At 41.8% G+C, this 19,357-nt stretch overlaps 1 protein-coding gene across 2 annotated transcripts in view; it reads left to right on the top strand.

The window, feature by feature from the left end:
• The window catches only part of UBN2 (ubinuclein 2), a 106,484-nt gene that overhangs the window by 65,213 nt on the left and 21,914 nt on the right, over nucleotides 1-19,357 (top strand). For both annotated transcript variants that reach the window (XM_075124243.1, XM_048835317.2), the window contains exons 10-14: nucleotides 126-239; nucleotides 2,282-2,425; nucleotides 10,550-10,600; nucleotides 12,600-12,642; nucleotides 14,654-16,192. In XM_075124243.1, the coding sequence (XP_074980344.1) occupies nucleotides 126-239; nucleotides 2,282-2,425; nucleotides 10,550-10,600; nucleotides 12,600-12,642; nucleotides 14,654-16,192 (1,891 nt within the window). The remainder of the gene's footprint in view (nucleotides 1-125; nucleotides 240-2,281; nucleotides 2,426-10,549; nucleotides 10,601-12,599; nucleotides 12,643-14,653; nucleotides 16,193-19,357) is intronic.

The following is a 19,357-nucleotide window of genomic DNA, read 5'->3' as shown; positions in this document are numbered from 1 at the left end:
GAGAACCTGAGGGCTGCACCCCTATTTTTACAGCCTGGTAAGAGAGAATTCGTGCCTTTCTAAGGGGAATACACCATGTGTCTGTGTCTTTAAGTCCTAATTCTCTCACAAAAAATTTGTTCTAGATTGCAAGCAGAAGATGAACGAGAGAAAAATGGGTCAGAGGAAGATGATGATGAGAAGCCAGGAAAGAGGATTATTGGGCCAAGAAAGAAATTCCACTGGGATGATACAGTGAGGTGTGACATAACATTCCCCTTTTTCACCTTGCACAAGTTTTTTAACGTGCCTGTGTGGACACTGAGCCACAGCACCATCTAGTAAACAATCCCAGTCAGAAACAGACTTGATAGAGATTTGGAAAGGGACAGGTGCAATATGGCTTTATAAAAAAGATAGGTATGAAGGAAGGCATCTCAGTTTCCCATGCAGCTTTGTTTCTGAAACTTGAGGGGTGGGAGACCTGAATCCCCACTCCAGTCTCTTTATACCACATAAAAATGCTGGAGCAGTATAAAAGGCCATGCGTAAAATCCTGTATCCAGCCAAAGGGAGGATATCCCTGATGTAGAATTTCAGAAGACAGTTGAAAAGCTGCATCCCAAGGACTTACCTTAAAAACTTTAATATAAGAGGATGTGCTGGGGGTGGGCTGCATCACATAGCACTGTTTTGATTTTGGACAGCACAGAACCTCACCTGACATAATGATGACTTGTCTACTCCAGGAAATTTAACAGTTACTGAAAATTGTTTGGTTTTTTTAGCAAATGGATTTCACTAAATCAGTATTTAAAAAGGTAAAAATTTCCCAGTTTAGGCAAGACTTAAATTCACTTCAGAGCAGAAACTAGCACTAGTGAAAAGTGCTGGATTTGCAGCTCTTGGACACTGATGAGGTCTTTGCCCATCTACATCTGTGGCCAATATATCACAAGCTGACCTAGAGAGACTACCTGTAGAGTCAAGAAGGGAGTTCAGTTTTTGTCCCATTCATTCAGTCTGTCCACCAAGGCCTAAAAAGGCAATTTTTCTGGTATAGCTCAATGTCAGATGCTTCAGTGACAGTAAAAAGACAAGGTCCCTGCGCAAATGAGCTTGTGGTCTCAATAAATAATGTACTGTGATGTGGAATACGGTGTATCAATAGAGTTTTAGGCATCCTCTGTTCTAAGAAGAAATTGGAGCCATGATAGACCAGGTGAGGGAGAACGTTCCAGACATGGGGATGCCATATAAAAGAGGACATGTCAAGAATTGGAGGGCACAGAGGCAGTCAGTCATAAGTCAGGCTGCATATCTGTCACGGAGTCCATGACTTCTGCAGTGGCACTCCAGGGTTGCCTGAGCAGATCAGGCAGCCCCTAGGCCAGTTGCACCAGCTGCTGTTGGGGTAATCTTGGGCTACTGCGGTCCCTCCACCCGCAGCAGCAGCAGTTTAGGTGTGGGAGGGGGCTCAGGGCTGGGGCAGAAGGTTGGGGTGCAGGGTGGCACTTACTTTGTGGGGGCTCCCTGGAAGCTGCCGGCATGTCCCTGCAGCTCCTAGGCGGAGGGGTCAGGGGGCTTTGTGCACCGCCCCTGTCTGCAGGCACCGCCCCTGCAACTCCCACTGACTGCGGTCCCCAGCCAGTGGGAGCTGCAGAGCCAGAGCTCGCGGCAGAGCCAGCGTGTGGAGCCCCTCCTGGCCTTCCCTCCCCCTATGAGCTGCAGGGACAGGCTGGCTGCTTCCAGGGAGCTGCACGGAGCCAGGTAGGGAGTCTGCCAGCCCCACCAATCCTTCCCTCTTGGCACCAGCAGGGTTCCCAGGGTGTGTGCTGCCCGCCCCCCCCTTCCCCCCGCCCCCCCAGCACCTGTGGCAGTCCTGGACTACCCTCCCCCAGCACCCGCTGCAGCCCCCTGGCCCAAGTTTTAGTTAGGGGTATATAGTACAAGTCATGGACAGGTCACGGGCCGTGAAAGTTTTACTGCCCGTGACCTGTCCATGACTTTTTTTACTCAAAATATCCGGGACTAAAATGTAGCCTTAGTCATAAAGCCTGGAGGGAATTAAGAGGGAAGTGGAGAGGTGGGTCATCAATGCCAGTTACAATGGTTGTCTTTTACATTAGCATCTTTCCTACAAAAGTGGACTGAGACTCGTGAGCTCTTTTCACAGAGTGCAGTGAACAGCCCATTACATGGCAACAACTCTTCCATTCCTCAGTCTTTCTGCTGAGTGTTCAAATTGACTTTTGCAGTCCATTGAATGGTTCATGCCTGGCTTCTCTCTCTTTCTCAATAGGGCTTTGTTGTGTAACCTGGTCAAGATCAAGCTGGGATGCTATGAGCTAGAGCCAAATAGAAGTCAGTCTCCTGAGGATTACCTCAAGACCTTTATGGAGACAGAGGTGAAACCACTCTGGCCTAAAGGCTGGATGCAGGCTAGGTAAGATACTTGCTTAGTATCTCTGATTGCCACCGTGTAACAGCTTCTTGAGTCTCGCTTAGGGTGACATGCTTCTACAGACAGTTGGTATAAAGGGACACTGTCATAATTTTAAAATACTGTATATATCCTATTACTGATAACATTTTATGTCATTGAAACTGAAAGTTTAAAAACATCTAACGTTCATCTGATGCAGTTTATTTTTTTTGCATTTCACCTGGTTTGAACAATGTAGCTACTTGAGGTTTTCTCCTTTGCTCTTTTATACTAACATGATGCTATAATATTTAGGTTCCCTTAAGGGGAATGTTTTGGTAACACATCTCCTAATTGAAATGAAATGTTCCTAAAAATATTTCAATTACGTTCTGTAAATCTCTTCTAAATATACTTAAATATTGTGCCATACTACGTGACATTGTCACTTTAAAGGGTGGCTGGCAGGCATCTTTCGCATTACCTTGTTAAAGTAGTGAAGGTCATGTAAAGTTACCAGCTGTGCTTTAAACTGTGCCAGCTGAATTGGAACAGAGTTGTAGGAAGATTGACAGATTTTACAAATTAATTTGTTTCTTCCAGCCCTCAAGATTCTGTGTAAATACAGAAGAGTGCTTTTAGTGGAGAGTTATTCTCTCTGTTGGTCTGCCAGAGGTTGAGTTTACTAACCTTCAGAGCATGGTCCAAGGCACATCTTTTTGGAGATATACAGGAAATTATGGGGTGATTGCTGGGGAGACTTCTCCTGTGATGTTTAGGGTGATATAGGAAGTAGCGCTGTCTGTGTAATCTCTGACCAATTTAATGTGTGACTAGATTATGGTTTTAATAGGTCAGTGCTCTCATATTATAGCGAGAGTGCACAGAACATTTTATAATAATCCTTTGTACTTTTATTTCTAAACTGTCCCCTGCTAAGGCACTTATGTCATTGCACATCATCCAAAGTACAACAATTTCTTAATCTTGTTAAAATTCAAATAAACCAATGAACCAAGTACAATGCAGAAGGGAAAAGGAATGGTAATAATGAGGCTAAAATGCAAGTTTGAAATAAAGTCCTATGGTGTTTCCTAAAAATAGGAAGAGATGAACAGAGTCAGATGGTAAAGAGGTGAGTAAATTCCATACTTTAGGGCCCATCACAGAAAAGGCATAATTGCCTGCGAATTCTAAGACATAACTAGTCTTGGAAGGATAAGATTTTTGTCAATAAATGTTGATTTCACCATACATACAGAAAATGAAAAATATTTCCATAGATGATGAAAATTTACAGATCGGAAAAGTAAGAAAAATGCTGCATGAGAACTTTTTAGAGTTAAAATCCAGTTATTTAGATTTCAGAATTAGGCTCATTACAAATGGACTAGCAAGTGAAAAATAAAAACATATATGTTTTGTTGATTTAAGGATATATACTTTGTATATTTTGACATGTGATGTTGACAATTTGTTTTAACATTGATAATGCTTTAACCCTTTGAATCTCATCATTTACTCTCGTTAAATAACTGACACCCCACCCCATACTTTCTGCAACTGTGAATATTGATAAAAATATTTGTAAAAAGCTTAAAAGTAAACATCAATATTATCCATCAAAATTATTTTAAAATATGAATTCTGCCATGCTTAAACATAATAGTTGGAGTTCTAAAAGGTGGGTGGTGTCAGTGTTTGGGTGATGATCTGAGACTCAAGGAGGTCCTAAGTGTAGCCAAAAGCCAACACTACTTATGACTGAAAAAAATAAATAACCAACTAACTAGCTTATAACCCAGAGGAGGGAAAACCCGCGGGCCACATCCAGCCTGTGGGACCATCCTGCCCGGCCCCTAAGCTCCCAGCTGGGGAGGCTAGTCCCCAGCCCCTCCCCCGCTGTACCCCCTCCCCCGCAGCCTCAGCACATTGCACCACCGGTGCTCTTGCCCGCCACTCCTGCCGTGCAGCACGGCGGTGTGGCTGGCTCCAGCATGGTAAGGGAGCAGGGAGCAGTCAGGGAATGGGGAACAGGGGGCCTGGGTAGGTGTGGGAGTCCCAGGGGGCCCATTAGGGGGCAAGGGTGTGGAAAGGGGGCAGGGCAGTCAGGGAGAAGGGGGCATTGGATAGGCGTGGGAGTCCCAGGGGGCCTGTCAGAGGGCGGGGGTGTGGATAGGGGTTGGGGCAGTCAGGGGACAAGGAGCAGGGGGGGTTGGAAGGGTCGGGAGTTCTGAGGGGGGGGCAGTCAGGGGGTGGGAAGTGGGAGGGAGCGGATAGGGGGTGGGGGTCAGACTGTTTGGGGAGACACAGCGTTCCCTACCTGGCCCTCCGTATAGTTTTGCAACCCTGATGTGGCCCTTGGGCCAAAAAGTTTGCCCACCCCTATTCTAACTTGTCTACCATCACATAAGCAGCCAATGTAAAGAATACAAGGGAGGGTGTAATGATTTTCGTAAATTAGTGAGTAAATGTGCTAATGGATAAAAACTTTCATGTTTACATGGGTATGTCTATTATTACTAAAAAAAAGAAAAAAGGAGGACTTGTGGCACCTTAGAGACTAACAAATTTATTTGAGCATAAGCTTTCGTGAGCTATAGCTCACTTCATTGGATGCATTCAGTGGAAAATACACCCAATGAAGTGAGCTGTAGCTCACGAAAGCTTATGCTCAAATAAATTTGTTAGCCTCTAAGGTGCCACAAGTACTCCTTTTCTTTTTGCAGATACAGACTAATACGGCTGCTACTCTGAAACCTGTCTATTATTACTATTATTAATGTGTTTATTATTTATATACTGCTGTAAATATATCTGACTCTACAAACAGTGAAGCACATGCTCTGTCCAGGAGTGTTTACAGTCTAAGATAGACAAGACACAGGACAACAGTTTAGGTAAGAGAGGGTCAGGAGAGATTATTGGTGAGGAAAATTAAGTACTGGAGTACTGTTGCAAGGTCATCCTAGCATAAATTAAAGCGAAACCTGTGCAAACTTTGCTACTGAAAACATTGTACCACTTCTGACATATGGCTTTCGATGCAATGAATGTTTGAAAAGTGTCTTCAAGATTTTTAATCTTACTACCTCCAGATGAGTGGTCTCAACAAGTGGGGCTACATAGGAGAAGAGTCGTCTCATCTCAATTACTTCTTCCCAACAACAAGATTTCTGTTTTATCAGAGTTAAGGACTAAGCAGTTTTATATATTCATCTGGTAATTACGTGACAGAAAAATAGCTTGCTGAGTCTACAGAGAAAGACATACATAATTATATATCCACATGCTGACCCAATTGTATCCTGCATTTAGAGGCTATTTCACCAAGAGAGCTCATGTATACTGAAAAATGTGGAAGATATGTGATATACATCAGGGATGTGTCCTATCAAATCAGACATGACAGTTTTCCATCACTATTAAATATGACCTGCACCCACTCCTGGGTAGTTTTAGAACACATCAACAAAGATTTAGTCACCAAACAGCCTACTTTCAGTCATATCAAAATTGCTGAGAGGTCCAGCATGCCCATCTGACCCTGCTCTAAAACCAGCAGAATACTCTCAATCATGGTTTCAGTTCCAGAAAAAGAATGGACCAATCTACCCAGGTTGTTAATTTTAAGTTTACCTATAAACCTGAATAGCTGTTTTCTCAACAGCCAAAATAGACAAATCAGATAGGGTGGTTGACTGTCACTCCAGCATCAAATGGTACCTTTTTGAGGAGGGGGTGGGCCTCCATGTGTTTGAGGGTGACCAGCACCCATAGTTAAGCATTTTGTTGATGATGGTATCATATTCAGACTATTTGCTATAGCTAGCCAGGTTGAATGATGGTCATAGTTCTCAATGGTAAGTCTTAATGAGCCCAGAAGACCACAGGTATCCCCAGCTTCCCAACATGTACACAGGAAAAAATGGAGTACTTGTGGCACCTTAGAGACTAACAAATTTATTTGAGCATAAGCTTTCGTGAGCTACAGCTCACTTCATCGGATGCAGTCAGTGGAAAATGCATCCGATGAAGTGAGCTGTAGCTCACAAAAGCTTATGCTCAAATAAATTTGTTAGTCTCTAAGGTGCCACAAGTACTCCTTTTCTTTTTGTGAATACAGACTAACACGGCTGCTACTCTGAGACAGGAAGAAATGATGCAATCAGAGAATACAGAAAGACCAGCCTGAAGCCAGTCCTATCTACAAAGAACATAGCATACTTGACTGTAGGAACCACTAACTAGACACAAGAGTTCATGGTGTGTCTGTCTCTGAGGATAAAGATCATTTTTGTTCAGTCCTATCTTTTATGTATACCCCATGAATTCCTTGTACAGGAAATAATCTGACTTCAGGATGCTTCCCTGCCATCATCTCTAATCTCTGCCCCCAGCTGCTTCAGCTCCCACAGATGGAACCATGGTGGTCTCTGAGCATAAGAGGCAACCAAGTTTATATAAGTAAAGCAGTCTAAAGCCAGTTAACACGGATGATAATAGCAGTTGCTGAGCTGATCGATTTCTTCCAATACTCCTATAAGGGAAAGTTGAGCATTTCTTTACACCAGTTAGCAGGAAACAGTCCATCAGTCTGAGGGGCCATAGAGGAATGAAAATACTCTGGTGTGGCATAGCTCCTTCACTGAAATGTGAGGTTGTAATGCAGTTCAGCAAGATGACCAAATACCCAAAATAGACAAGATCCAAAGACAGGTATATATGGCTGTCCTTATGGGAATGCACTTGTATTTCTGTCCAAAAATCTGTTTTCTAAACATTAATAAGCACCCTTGTGAAATAGGCAATCCCCATATTTTATTGATGAGGAAACTGAGGCACAGAAATGCTAAGTGACTTGCCAAAGGTTTTGCAGCAAGCCAGTGAAAGAGACAAGAAGAGAACTTAAGTCTCTTGACTCCCAGTTGCTATACTTACCAGTCTGTGGAAAAGAGAAGCTAAGGCAAAACAGGAGAAATTGATCTTGTAACGCATGTTCCATTGCAGTGACATTATAAGAAACAGAATAACTGATGTAGACTTGATCATTATTATGTGTGATTCATACTGGTGTGACAGCTTGACTTTTGAATGTTGTACCATTTTTGATGCATAACATTCTGATTGGCTTGCATTTCAGTTAATTGAGCTATAAAATATAATTTTAGGGGGAGAGGAGGGTGCATGCAAATAAGGTTTTGGGGTGATGCTGGCCGGAGATTTTTTACTACATCTGGTGGACTGGTCAGCAGTCAAGCTATAGTATATTCTAATGGGTATAGTAAACAAATTTGTGCCAACAAAAATTTGATTCAGCTGTGTAGGAGATAAAATTGTGCAATTTGCTACTGCCCTGGAAGATAAATATCTATCTGTACAATTTCTGGCATATTGGCAAGGCTATACATAGTGACTAGGAAGAGGAAGAAATTTCAATATAACTTTTTACAGAAACTTTTTTCTTTAAGTAAGAATGGGCATCAGCAGACTCCAAGGAGAGTACTTTGTAGTCCTTTATATTCAGAAAGCTGTCCATGGAACCTTTTAATCTAAAGGTGTACATAGGAAGGAAGAAGTGGGGGGAGGGAGGGTTCCTGTTGTCTGACAATGGTGAAGATGACCTCTTACAAACCATATACTGTGGTGTAAATAAGCAATTAGCACTTAACATGTGGAGTATCTCTTTTATTAACCAGCCTGCCTATTTGATGTGTTTGTAATTATACTTGGTATGTTCCATTATTTATGCCATTTTTTGGCTTTGGATTGGTGTTTGTTCAATGGCAGGAACTATATAAACTGAAAATTAATGAGGCGCTTTATGTTGAATCATGGATAGATGGATAAGCATGTAACATTCCAGATGAGAATGGTTTGAGGATATAAACAAGAGGTCTGAAATATCTAGATTCTGTGGAATGACAGGTTCAGCTCAGTTCTTTGCTCTTATGAACTAAATAATACATTGAATTCCATGTAGTTTACTGCTTCAGGGAGACTGTCAGAGGAAACATTCAAATCAATGTTTCGTCTATTCTGCCTGGACACTAAAGATCTCCTGGCATTTGGTTAGTAGGTTGCCCCAGTGTCATTGGCCAAAACCTGTCACCGCTCCCCTACCCGCTCCCACTGTCATGTGATGTGCTGTGTTTATATGCCATCTGCCTTTCTCCCCCACAGGGGTTATATTTCATTGGTGTGCATGTGTATAGATGAAGTGCTTTGGGATCCTTCAGGATGAAAGGCATTATATGAATGTAAAATATACTTGATAAACATTAAGTTTACTGATAGCTTTTTTTCTTCATCTGGAAACCCCACCATCCCTACCCCCATTGTATGTTGTGGGTAGGGGGTGGAGAAAGTGTTTTTTTTTCATTGTTGTGAGGCTTTCATCTTTCTTGGAGGGGATTTTGCAGTTAGCTTTTGCTGAGTGTACTAGCATAGCTGTTATGGGAGCCCTGCTGCAGCCTGTGCATGTTCTTTGAACTGGATAGAGTTCTTTTTGAGTGTCTTAAACTGAATGTTCTCGTTAGCTTAAACTTTTATATATTGTCGAGCACAGTATTTTTGTTCAGAAAATTTAATATTTCCAGTTCATTTTTTGCTTTAGAATTTATGCTGCCCTGTCATTTGAGTATTGCCTCTAATTTCAGTTCCTTTAATATAGACCCATTACTTTGCGTCTTGAGAACGTTGTAATTTCCACCCCAGATTCCAGGTTGATGGTGGTTGGTGTGTCTCAGTTGAGGAAAGGATCTTAAGGTAAAGAAAGTGCACAGGAAGGAGAATGAGGAGAGATAAAACTGTTTGAATACGATAGTAGTAATTAAGCAGAACAAAACAAATTTGTAGAGGAGGACGTTCATATTCTCCCTGGATTTTCTTTATAGGCGTTCAGTGGCTTGGGAGCAGGAACAGTAGATGGGATGTGAGACAAGGTTGAAGACTGGTAAAATTGATGGAAGTAAAAGGGAGCATAGGACTAGAGAGCAGCCGAGAGAATGGAGTCAAAAGAATTAACAATGGAATTGAGGAAGGGAAGGGGTTTGGAGTTGTAATGAAAAGACACTTGGGTGAGTTTTTGTATGGGATTTGAGTTTTCTTATGGGATGTATGATGATCTGCTCTTGGACCTGCCTCATGCTACAATGCTTCATATATACTAGGAAACATGTTTTTCTGCTGTGGTGTGCCTCTACACACACAGCTCTAGACAGCTGTTGAGGATTAGGTGAAATGGTGGGTGAGTTGCCTGATAGAAGCCATACAGAAGAATGCTTCGTTATCCTAGTGTAAATGCCTTGCCTGGGGGGACGGGACGGGAAGGAGGAGGGACTGTAATTCACCGCTGATGCAGCTCCATCAATGGTAGCATCAGTGGAAGTTCTAGTGTAGACAGCATGTAGGCATTTTTACCACCATGTTGTTCAACCCATCTCAGAGTAGGATCTGATGACAAGGTAATAACACCTGAACCCTATCTACATTAAAACATCCACTGTTGCTCTCATTGGTAGAGCTGTACTTGTTGATTCCATTAGTGAATTTTTGACCATGTCGAAGCAGCCTAAGTGATGTAATTGTGAGTAGCAATTTTTTGGTATTCTGTACGTGATGCTGAGATGTTTGGGAGCTAGCATGTCTTTTGGATTCTGCTTTCCTCCTCCCCCATGGTAAGGAAACTATGGTGTGTAGACCCTTGCAGTGCCAAAAATTAATTTAAATCAAGGACCATGGTGTTACCCCATTACAATGTGTTGAAGTATTGATGGGATTTTTTGGTTGTACGTTGCACTGAGAGCCTTGGCAAGGGGAGGAGGACATTTTAAAATACAATACTTTATTTTGTTACCATTGAAGGTAATATTTGTCTACATTGCTTTCTGCCAGCTCAGTAGTTATCTATATCGAATGTGAATTAAAATCTGTTTTGCAGCATTCTTCCGTTCATGGATGACTGTTTGTTTTTAACTATACCAAGACAACTGTACAAATAAATTGCTTGTTTCGTGCTTAGGGGGCAGATAAACAAATGCCCTATCTGAAAATCCAGTAGTAGATGAGTTGTTAGTAACCATGTCATAGTTGCTCATGTAGAATCACTGTATGTCTTTCTCTTTCTCCCTCCCTCTCTTTCAGGATGCTCTTTAAAGAAAGCCGAAGTGTTCACAATCATCTCACTTCTGCTCCGTGAGTACAAAGCTGGCACCTGCTGGTATCCCTTCCTTGTGCTTCAGTTGTCTGGGTAGCTGTGGCGAGCCTTGTGTGTTGCTCTATTCCTTAGGAGTTCAGACTGATTCTGGCTTATTTTCACTGCTTCTACCTCCTGCTGTTCGTTTGTTTTGCTTGAGGAGCTTTAGAATACAATGGGATTTTGTCTTTTAATGATTTAACTCTCTGACCTACCACTTTGGTGTTCTTGAGGCACTGTGGTTTGCGTAATTCAAGTGTGAAGTGGTTAAACAGCTGAAACAGATATTAATGCTGGTATAACGCCTTTCATCCAAGGATTTCAAAGTGATTTATGAATCCTAAACTTCACACCACCCTTGGCAAATAGGTATTATAGCATGTGGGCATTTCTTTCACTCTTTCTCTCTTCACTCCACTCCACAAAAACACATCTACTAAGATATCCACTCTGATTTGAGTGAAACTCTACCTTCCCTAGCCCTCAAACACTGCTGCTCTTGTCTGTGAGAACTGATTGTAGTTCAGACAGAACTGGAATAGTCATTTATAACTTTGAGCACCAAGCAAATTGTAACTCCTGTAATAAGCAAAAATAAATAAATAAATAATAGGTTAATCTTACAAATAACAGACTAATGGTCCATCAAGTATAGTATCCTGTTTCAGAGCAGGGCATAAAAACAGTACAATGCACTAAACTATTTAATACTGTTGAGGAAATGGAAGGGCAAAGGTATGTGTGTGGAGGAGGATGCAGGTGGGAGTATGGTACTCCTCAGACTTTGCAGCTGAGGATTGTTAGCCCTTATTGTTGTTCGAGCTGGTATAACGGCAGATGCTATTCATATTCATTTAAATGTTTAAACTTTTTTGCATCTTACTAAACTGGTTGCCTCAATAATATCACAGAGTTCCAAAAGTTAATTATCGACATTTTGCCATTTTATAAGCTAATCAGACAGAAGTTCAGTCTTTATTGCTCTTTTGTCCTTTTTAATATTTATTTTTCCTGTATGGTTTGACAACAAAATACAGATGTGAAAACATTCAGGGCACCCAGATGCCATAGGTTGTTCTCAAATCTAATAGCAGGTGTATGAGGCACTTTTATCTATGTAATAAGATTTCATGGTTGACTCGGACATTAGGCTTCAAAGTGACAATATAAAGTGACAGAAACTGCTACAAGCATGTTTGAGAGTTCTTTTTATTCAGATTATCACCAGGTTCAATCATCATTAGGACTTGCAGTCTATTACCATCCAATTCACAAGTTTTCAGTCATTTTGACTTACAACTAAACTCATGTAACAGCAAAGCATGTATCTATGCCACATCAAGAGTTCTAGACCATTGTGATATCAGTGATAACTCAACCAATCGCCACCTTTACTGTATATCTAATTTGCATGGAACAGTTTCCTTGATCGTGTGAGGAAGATTGCACATTGGTCAATTACTTCTCCCAACTGCCACACCTGTGGAGCAGTACAGGCATTCAGCTACGGGTATAACTATCATAGATCACTCCAGATTGCACAAAGTTATACCTGCTACCAAGTAGGCAAACACAGTTGTGACTGAAATAGGCTGAAATATGAGTTTACATTAAACTGTGTAGTCTCTATTATAATTTGGAATAAAAATATTCTCTGCCTCAAAAGGGCAAAATGAGTCTCTTTTAACTTGGTATTTATGAGGCAGAATTAATAGTCAGCAAGCATATCAGATGTATCTAAGGAAGCACAGGGAAGCATGACAAGCATGATATTGCACTACATATCATCTCTACTTCCTCCTTTTTGCCCATTCCGTCCCATCCTTAACTGAACTTTTGTCTCAGGGACTTTTGCAGTTTAGATTGGGGGAGGAACAGTCTTCTGTGGTCTTGTGAACTTGCTGCTCTGATGATTGTCTTAGAATTAGAATGACTAACCCTCTGTCTTTTCTCTTGATTTGTGTGTGTGTGTGTCTCTCTCTCTCTCCTCTGCTTTAGGGCAAAGAAGAAGGTGATTCTGGCACCTAAACCCAAAGTGAAGGTAAATATTGCAGCAACCCATACAAATGTTCAGGAAGTGATGTTGAACATGGTGCATGTTAAAAAAAAAAAAAAAAAATCCTTTTTCCATAGCTAAATCACTAGAACTGGTTGAAAACTTTCCAAGGGAACAGTTTTCCGTCAGAAAATGCTGACTTCATGAAATCAAAATGTTTCATGGGAACATTGATTTTGTCGAAATTTTCTACAGAAAATGAAACTTAACATTAAGGTCAAAATTTTGTTTCAACTTATTATATTATGAATTATAATATATAACAAAAGTCTGTTTTGACATAAATTATACATGAAAGTCAAAACAAAGTAAAAATGAAATGTATAATTTCAGTAAGATCAAACTGAAATATTTCAGAATATTTCATTTCTCAAAAAATACTGAGATTTCAACTTTTCATCCCAATTTGGGATTAAATCAAATTTTGGAATCTCAGAATTTCCTATGGGCTAGAAATTCCATTTTTTGACCAGCTCTTTTTATCACACACTTGATCCAGGTTCTTTGAGTGGACCCATTTGGTAACCTCCCTAAAAGAGCATATGCACATTTTTAAAAAATCTGCCTCCTGTTCGTTGTGGCCTCTCAAGTGTTTGGCTTAATGGCTCTGTTGACAAGGAGGAAATATGGTGGAATCCAGTTAACATCAGTTTGCACAATGCAATCTTTGTTCACATACTAAACCATTTATCATGAATATATTGCTAATGATCCTGTTTTATATCAATTAAAAATCACTGGTTACTTGTTTCAAACAGCACTTAATTGCATGTGGTGGCACCACATGCAGTTACTCACTTTAGAGACTTATGCCATAGGCTTTAAAGTGGGTAATATACCATTTGGCTTTATTGTAATTTTAAGTTATAAAGCCATTTCAAATGGGCTGTAAGAAGGTACTAAATGCGTTAAAGTATTACAAATTTTTTAAAAATGCATGTGCTTTGGTGAATTCATTTTCGTCTTAAATTAGGTTGTAGCACTGGAAAATTTTGCATATTTGGGTGGACAAGTTCAGTGTAGTAAGCTGATGTAGCCTCTAACTAGGCTTGACTGTATTTCATCTGAGTTCCATTGTAGTTATGTTTGTAGCTCAGATTTGCCTTAACTTTCAGCATACTGAAGACTAGCTCTGTAAGCCTCTATAATACAGTTTACTCTTTCATATTCCAAGTGGAACTACAGCTCTAGGTCTTGTTCCTGTGAGCAACACTGAGTATACTGCTAACATACTCCAGGAATATGTCGGCCTGGTACAGTAGATCATGTTATCACTTTGTTACATTATGTACACAGGACTGAATTTGACTGAAACTACCCATTTTAAAATGTTGCATTCTAGAACCACTTCCTTGCTGCACCGTCTCTTCCTGTGTGTGTTCAGTTATGCAGGCAGAGAAAGGTGGGACAGTATGCCATAATGTGTAACCTTATTGATGTCTAGATATTAAGGGGTGAGTGCCTTACATACTCTAAATGTCAGTTTCTTTATAGGTCTCCTACAAACTCTGACCCAGATCCTCGAAAAGTATTTAGGTACCTAACTCCCATTGTAATCAATGGGAGTTAGGCACCTAAATACTTTTCGAGGATCTTGGATCCTGTTCATAGCATGGTCATTATCTGGGATTTTGCATCAAGATGGCATGGAGGCCGTTCCCAATGCCTTACCACTTAACTCACATTTTTACATTCAGTGTTCTTAATATGATCGCTTGCAGAGCATAATACCTGTTCCTCATAACTGAATATTATGTTTTCCCCTTCCCGTACCCTATTACCTGGTAAACAAGGTATTCTGTACTGCAGCATCTAGGTATCAGATAATGCGTTAAAGGAAATCTTTAAAGGAAAAATACAACAATAGAGCTTTGCTTCTGGATTTGCAGAATGATAGCATTGCTAAATAAAGTTATGTTGATCTGCTTTGGAGAGGGCATTGTGACTTCCTATTGTTTTTCTATATTTTTATCCCATACCCCCAACCCCCCACCAGGACTCCAGTCCAAAGAAAGAGCAGAAAGCCTGTACATCTTTGGTGACTTCAGCTTGTGTTACTACACTGAATTCCAGCGCACCTATCAGTACAGTAGCTAGCTCTATCTGTACATCAGCTCCAGAGACCATCTGTTTGGATGACTCACTGGATGAAGACCTCTCTTTCCACCCACCTTCTCTGGATTCTATATCTGATGCTTTGGCAGTTATCAACAATGGAGCCAAGATCTTGCCCGTGGGGTCCACCATAGACACACCAACCTCAAGACCTCGCCCTGGGCTGAGAGAAGAGAAACTAGCAAGCATCATGAGTAAGTTGCCTCTAGCAACTTCAAAGAAGGTAGAGCCAGCTCAGACTCCACATTCATCCAGTCTTATCGCTGGTCACACAGGACCAGTACCAAAGAAGCCCCAGGACTTAGTTCACACGGGCATCTCTTCAGGCCTTATTGCTGGCTCTTCAATTCAAAACCCCAAGGTTTCCTTGGAACCTTTGCCAGCCAAACTACTTCAGCAAGGACTACAGAGGTCAAGCCAGATCCAAGCTGCTTCCTCTTCGCAGACCCATATTTCTTCCTCCTCCAAGGCCCAAGCAGTTACTTCCTCCTCCTCTCAGAAGTGCAAGGATGCTGCTATCGTGGTATCCTCTTCAGAGGGCCAAGGTGGTTCTTCCTCAACATTACAAGTGACAAAGATGCACCAGCATTCAGCTGTCCAACAGAAATATGTGTCTCCTCTACAAGCAACTATTAGTAAGTCACAGACCAATCCAGTGGTGAAACTGAGTAGCAATCCCAAACTCTCCTGTTCATCCCCAGTCATCAAGAGTCCAGATAAGCCAGTAATGTACCGCCTTCCTTTGTCTAACCCCTCATCTGGAAGTGGTTCTCAAGTATCCCACCCTCTAGTTTCTCGGACAACATCCAGCACCTCTACCTCTAGTAACTGTTTTGCCAAGACTATGATGTCGCAGGGTTCTTCCCAGGGTTTCAAGCCTCCCTTCTCCATGGCTGCCTCTCCTAAACCTGCTGCCTCTCCCAAGTCCACAGCATCCAAACCCTCTGTCACACCCAAGCCCACAGCATCATCTAAATTTCCATCTAAATCAACCTCATCCTCCAGGCCCACAACATCACACACTTCTTCCAGTTCAAATGCACTAGTATCCCAGAGTAGTCACTCCAGTAGCAGCCCCCTTCATAAACAGCCCAGCGGAGTAAATATCAGCAGGCAGTCTCCAACAATGAATTTGCTGCCCTCTAGTCGCACCACAGGCCTTCAGCCTGCAAAGAACCCTCAGGCCTCTTCAAAGTTGCCCAACTCTTCTCCCTCTGGGACTATTGGCAAAAATAACTTGAGTGGAGTCGGAATGAATGTACCTGCCAGCAGGGGCAGTAACCCTAATTCAAGCGGAACAAGTAGGACTAGTCTCTCTGGGGGAGCAGGAAGTGGAACACAGGGTGCTACTAAACAATTGTCAACGCCACACAGGCCATCTTCTGCCTCAGGGTCTCCAGTTGTAGCAGCCAGCGTGCAGGTATGTATCTAATGAGACTTAATTGTGGGACTCATAATGTGATTTACTTTTAAGTTTCTTTTTGTCACTATCCTTTCTCATAAATGTGATTGAATATTGGTCGTGAACATGTTTTCACTAAATCTTTCTAATGCATATGCTGAAATGGTTTCACACTGGTGAAAGGGATGCTTCCTCACAGGGGCAGGGTTCCAACTGACCTTAGGGTTCAGGAGGGAAGGAATTTTCAGCACAACATATATTGGCACGACTGTGGTGTAATGGAGCAGATTTTGTCTTCTCTGGAATACTGAGAAGAGATATATTAGATTTTGTGGTCTACAACTACTTAATGGTATTTCTGGAGATTGCAGTGGAATTAAGCATTGGTGAACTGAGGCCATTCCTTCTGTTTGATTTCCTTTATTGTAATGGCACTGATAAAGAAGGGTGTCTAGTACATCTACTAGCCACTCTTCCAGGATTGACTTGTACAATGAGAATTAAGTTGTGTAGGGTTAGAATAACAAGTATGACCTCTGTTAAATTGATGGATAACCAGCATAATTTTAATATTTATGCTATGGAATACTTTCAGAAGGCGTATGAAAGCCCAGGAGTGTGTACACATCCTGGAAATGAACTAAGTAAAAAGGGCTTGGGCAAGATTTGGTTGTACATGGATAAAAACAACGCTTCATAGTTGCTCATATGAGATAGTTTGAAATATGCCCTGGCCAGACTTGCGGAAGCTCTGGTACCACTAACCAGGGAAGAGAATTTACAATTTCCAGAGTATTCTGTTCCACTTAGTAGGAATAATTAGGTTATTGGCAGGTTTGGGCAAAACAGATTCTCAGATTAATCGTCTCTTCAGGTCTGAGATCTTCAGTTCTCAGGTTAACATTTGAGTAAAGCTGGAGTGTAAATAACTACCTTTTGTTAGCATATGGTTCTCCACACTCTTATCCATAGGCTATTGTTTATGCTTTTACAACTCTGTGTGCCAAATTCATGGGACACATCTTTCCTCTACTATCCCTGCTGCACAGAAGAACTGAAGAAAGTAGGAAATAATAGACCTTGTGATCGTGTAATTAAACACTGTATCGTAATGCATATGCACAACTGTGCTGACTTAAAGTTGCATAGTAGACAACCATACATTTGACTTTTTCTCACTTCTTGAGAGCTTGACTTTGCAACCTAAATAATATTCCTTTAACATGGCTTTTTGTATGTAGTGTCCTAGGGTTTTGTTTGTTTGTTTTTTAAGAAAAAAGTAAAAACAGATATATTATGTACATCTGTAATGGCCTCCTTCATAAAGCATCATCAGCATCCTTTGAACCCTAAATCTGTGCTGCAATGCTGAAGACTTGTAGCACTTACAGATCTCACTTTATTAGCTGGCAGCAAGAGAAATTTGTTTATGCCACAGTAAGAAGGGATTTACAGGCACCATATCTTCATAAATGATCTGGAGGATGGTGTGGATTGCACTCTCAGCAAATTTGCGGATGATACTAAACTGGGAGGAGTGGTAGATACGCTGGAGGGGAGGGATAGGATACAGAAGGACCTAGACAAATTGGAGGATTGGGCCAAAAGAAATCTGATGAGGTTCAATAAGGATAAGTGCAGGGTCCTGCACTTAGGACGGAAGAACCCAATGCACAGCTACAGACTAGGGACCGAATGGCTAGGCAGCAGTTCTGCGGAAAAGGACCTAGGGGTGACAGTGGACGAGAAGCTGGATATGAGTCAGCAGTGTGCCCTAGTTGCCAAGAAGGCCAATGGCATTTTGGGATGTATAAGTAGGGGCATAGCGAGCAGATCGAGGGACGTGATCGTTCCCCTCTATTCGACATTGGTGAGGCCTCATCTGGAGTACTGTGTCCAGTTTTGGGCCCCACACTTCAAGAAGGATGTGGATAAATTGGAGAGAGTCCAGCGAAGGGCAACAAAAATGATTAGGGGTCTGGAACACATGAGTTATGAGGAGAGGCTGAGGGAGCTGGGATTGTTTAGCCTGCAGAAGAGAAGAATGAGGGGGGATTTGATAGCTGCTTTCAACTACCTGAAAGGGGGTTCCAAAGAGGATGGCTCTAGACTGTTCTCAATGGTATCAGATGACAGAACGAGGAGTAATGGTCTCAAGCTGCAGTGGGGGAGGTTTAGATTGGATATTAGGAAAAACTTTTTCACTATGAGGGTGGTGAAACACTGGAATGCGTTACCTAGGGAGGTGGTAGAATCTCCTTCCTTAGAGGTTTTTAAGGTCAGGCTTGACAAAGCCCTGGCTGGGATGATTTAACTGGGAATTGGTCCTGCTTTGAGCAGGGGGTTGGACTAGATGACCTTCTGGGGTCCCTTCCAACCCTTATATTCTATGATTCTATATGCTGGATTTGGAGGTTTATGGGGGAGTCTGGCCCATTTTTTTTCTTCCTGATTGAGGAGTTGAGGGAGCACCTGCCCTATGTGGTACCCCCACCAAGGAAGGGGATGTGATGCTGGGGCCATCCACTGAATTAGAGGATTATGGTTCATAGATAAGGCCAGAAAGGACTATTGTGATAATCTAGTCTGGCCATAGTAGGACTTCCCTGAATTAATTCCTGTTTGAATTAGAGTATCTTTAAAAAAAAAAAAAAATTAAGAAATTGTAATCTTTAATTTTAGAAATTCCAAGAATGTTTTAGTTCTGGCTATGGCTATGGAGGTGCGACAACTTCACTTCAGAAAGCACCTCCAGGCTCTCCGGCGGGAAAAGCGAACAGCAATATGGGCTTCCCTGAGGCAGTAGAGACAGTGTTGGTGCTTGTCATTCATAGAGAATGAGTGAGGGCAGGAAAAACAGTTCTTAAACCCAGGACTGGAAGGCACAGTCCATGGGAGGAGAAGGAGATCAGATTCCAACCAGTGAAAACTATAACTATCTACACACTACGAAAAACAACAAAGAACTATATAGGAGGTAGAATAAAAGTTCTCTTTGCGTAAACACTAAGATCGCAGAGGAACAGCGGTTCTGACTCCAGCCATGTGGCGGTAAGAGGGAACTGGAGAGGCGTCAACCCATATGGCTTGTTGTTTTTTGGAGGAGGACACAGTGGATGGCTGTGGACGCTGCTGTGTGCTGTACTGTACTGCAAACAGCGTTTCCTTCTGCATCCATGTATC

The sequence above is a fragment of the Caretta caretta genome, chromosome 1 (assembly GCF_965140235.1).
Source record: "Caretta caretta isolate rCarCar2 chromosome 1, rCarCar1.hap1, whole genome shotgun sequence".
Lineage (NCBI taxonomy): Eukaryota > Metazoa > Chordata > Testudines > Cheloniidae > Caretta > Caretta caretta.
The sequence above is the reverse complement of the archived record's forward strand: the minus strand, read 5'-3'. Positions and strand labels throughout refer to the sequence as shown.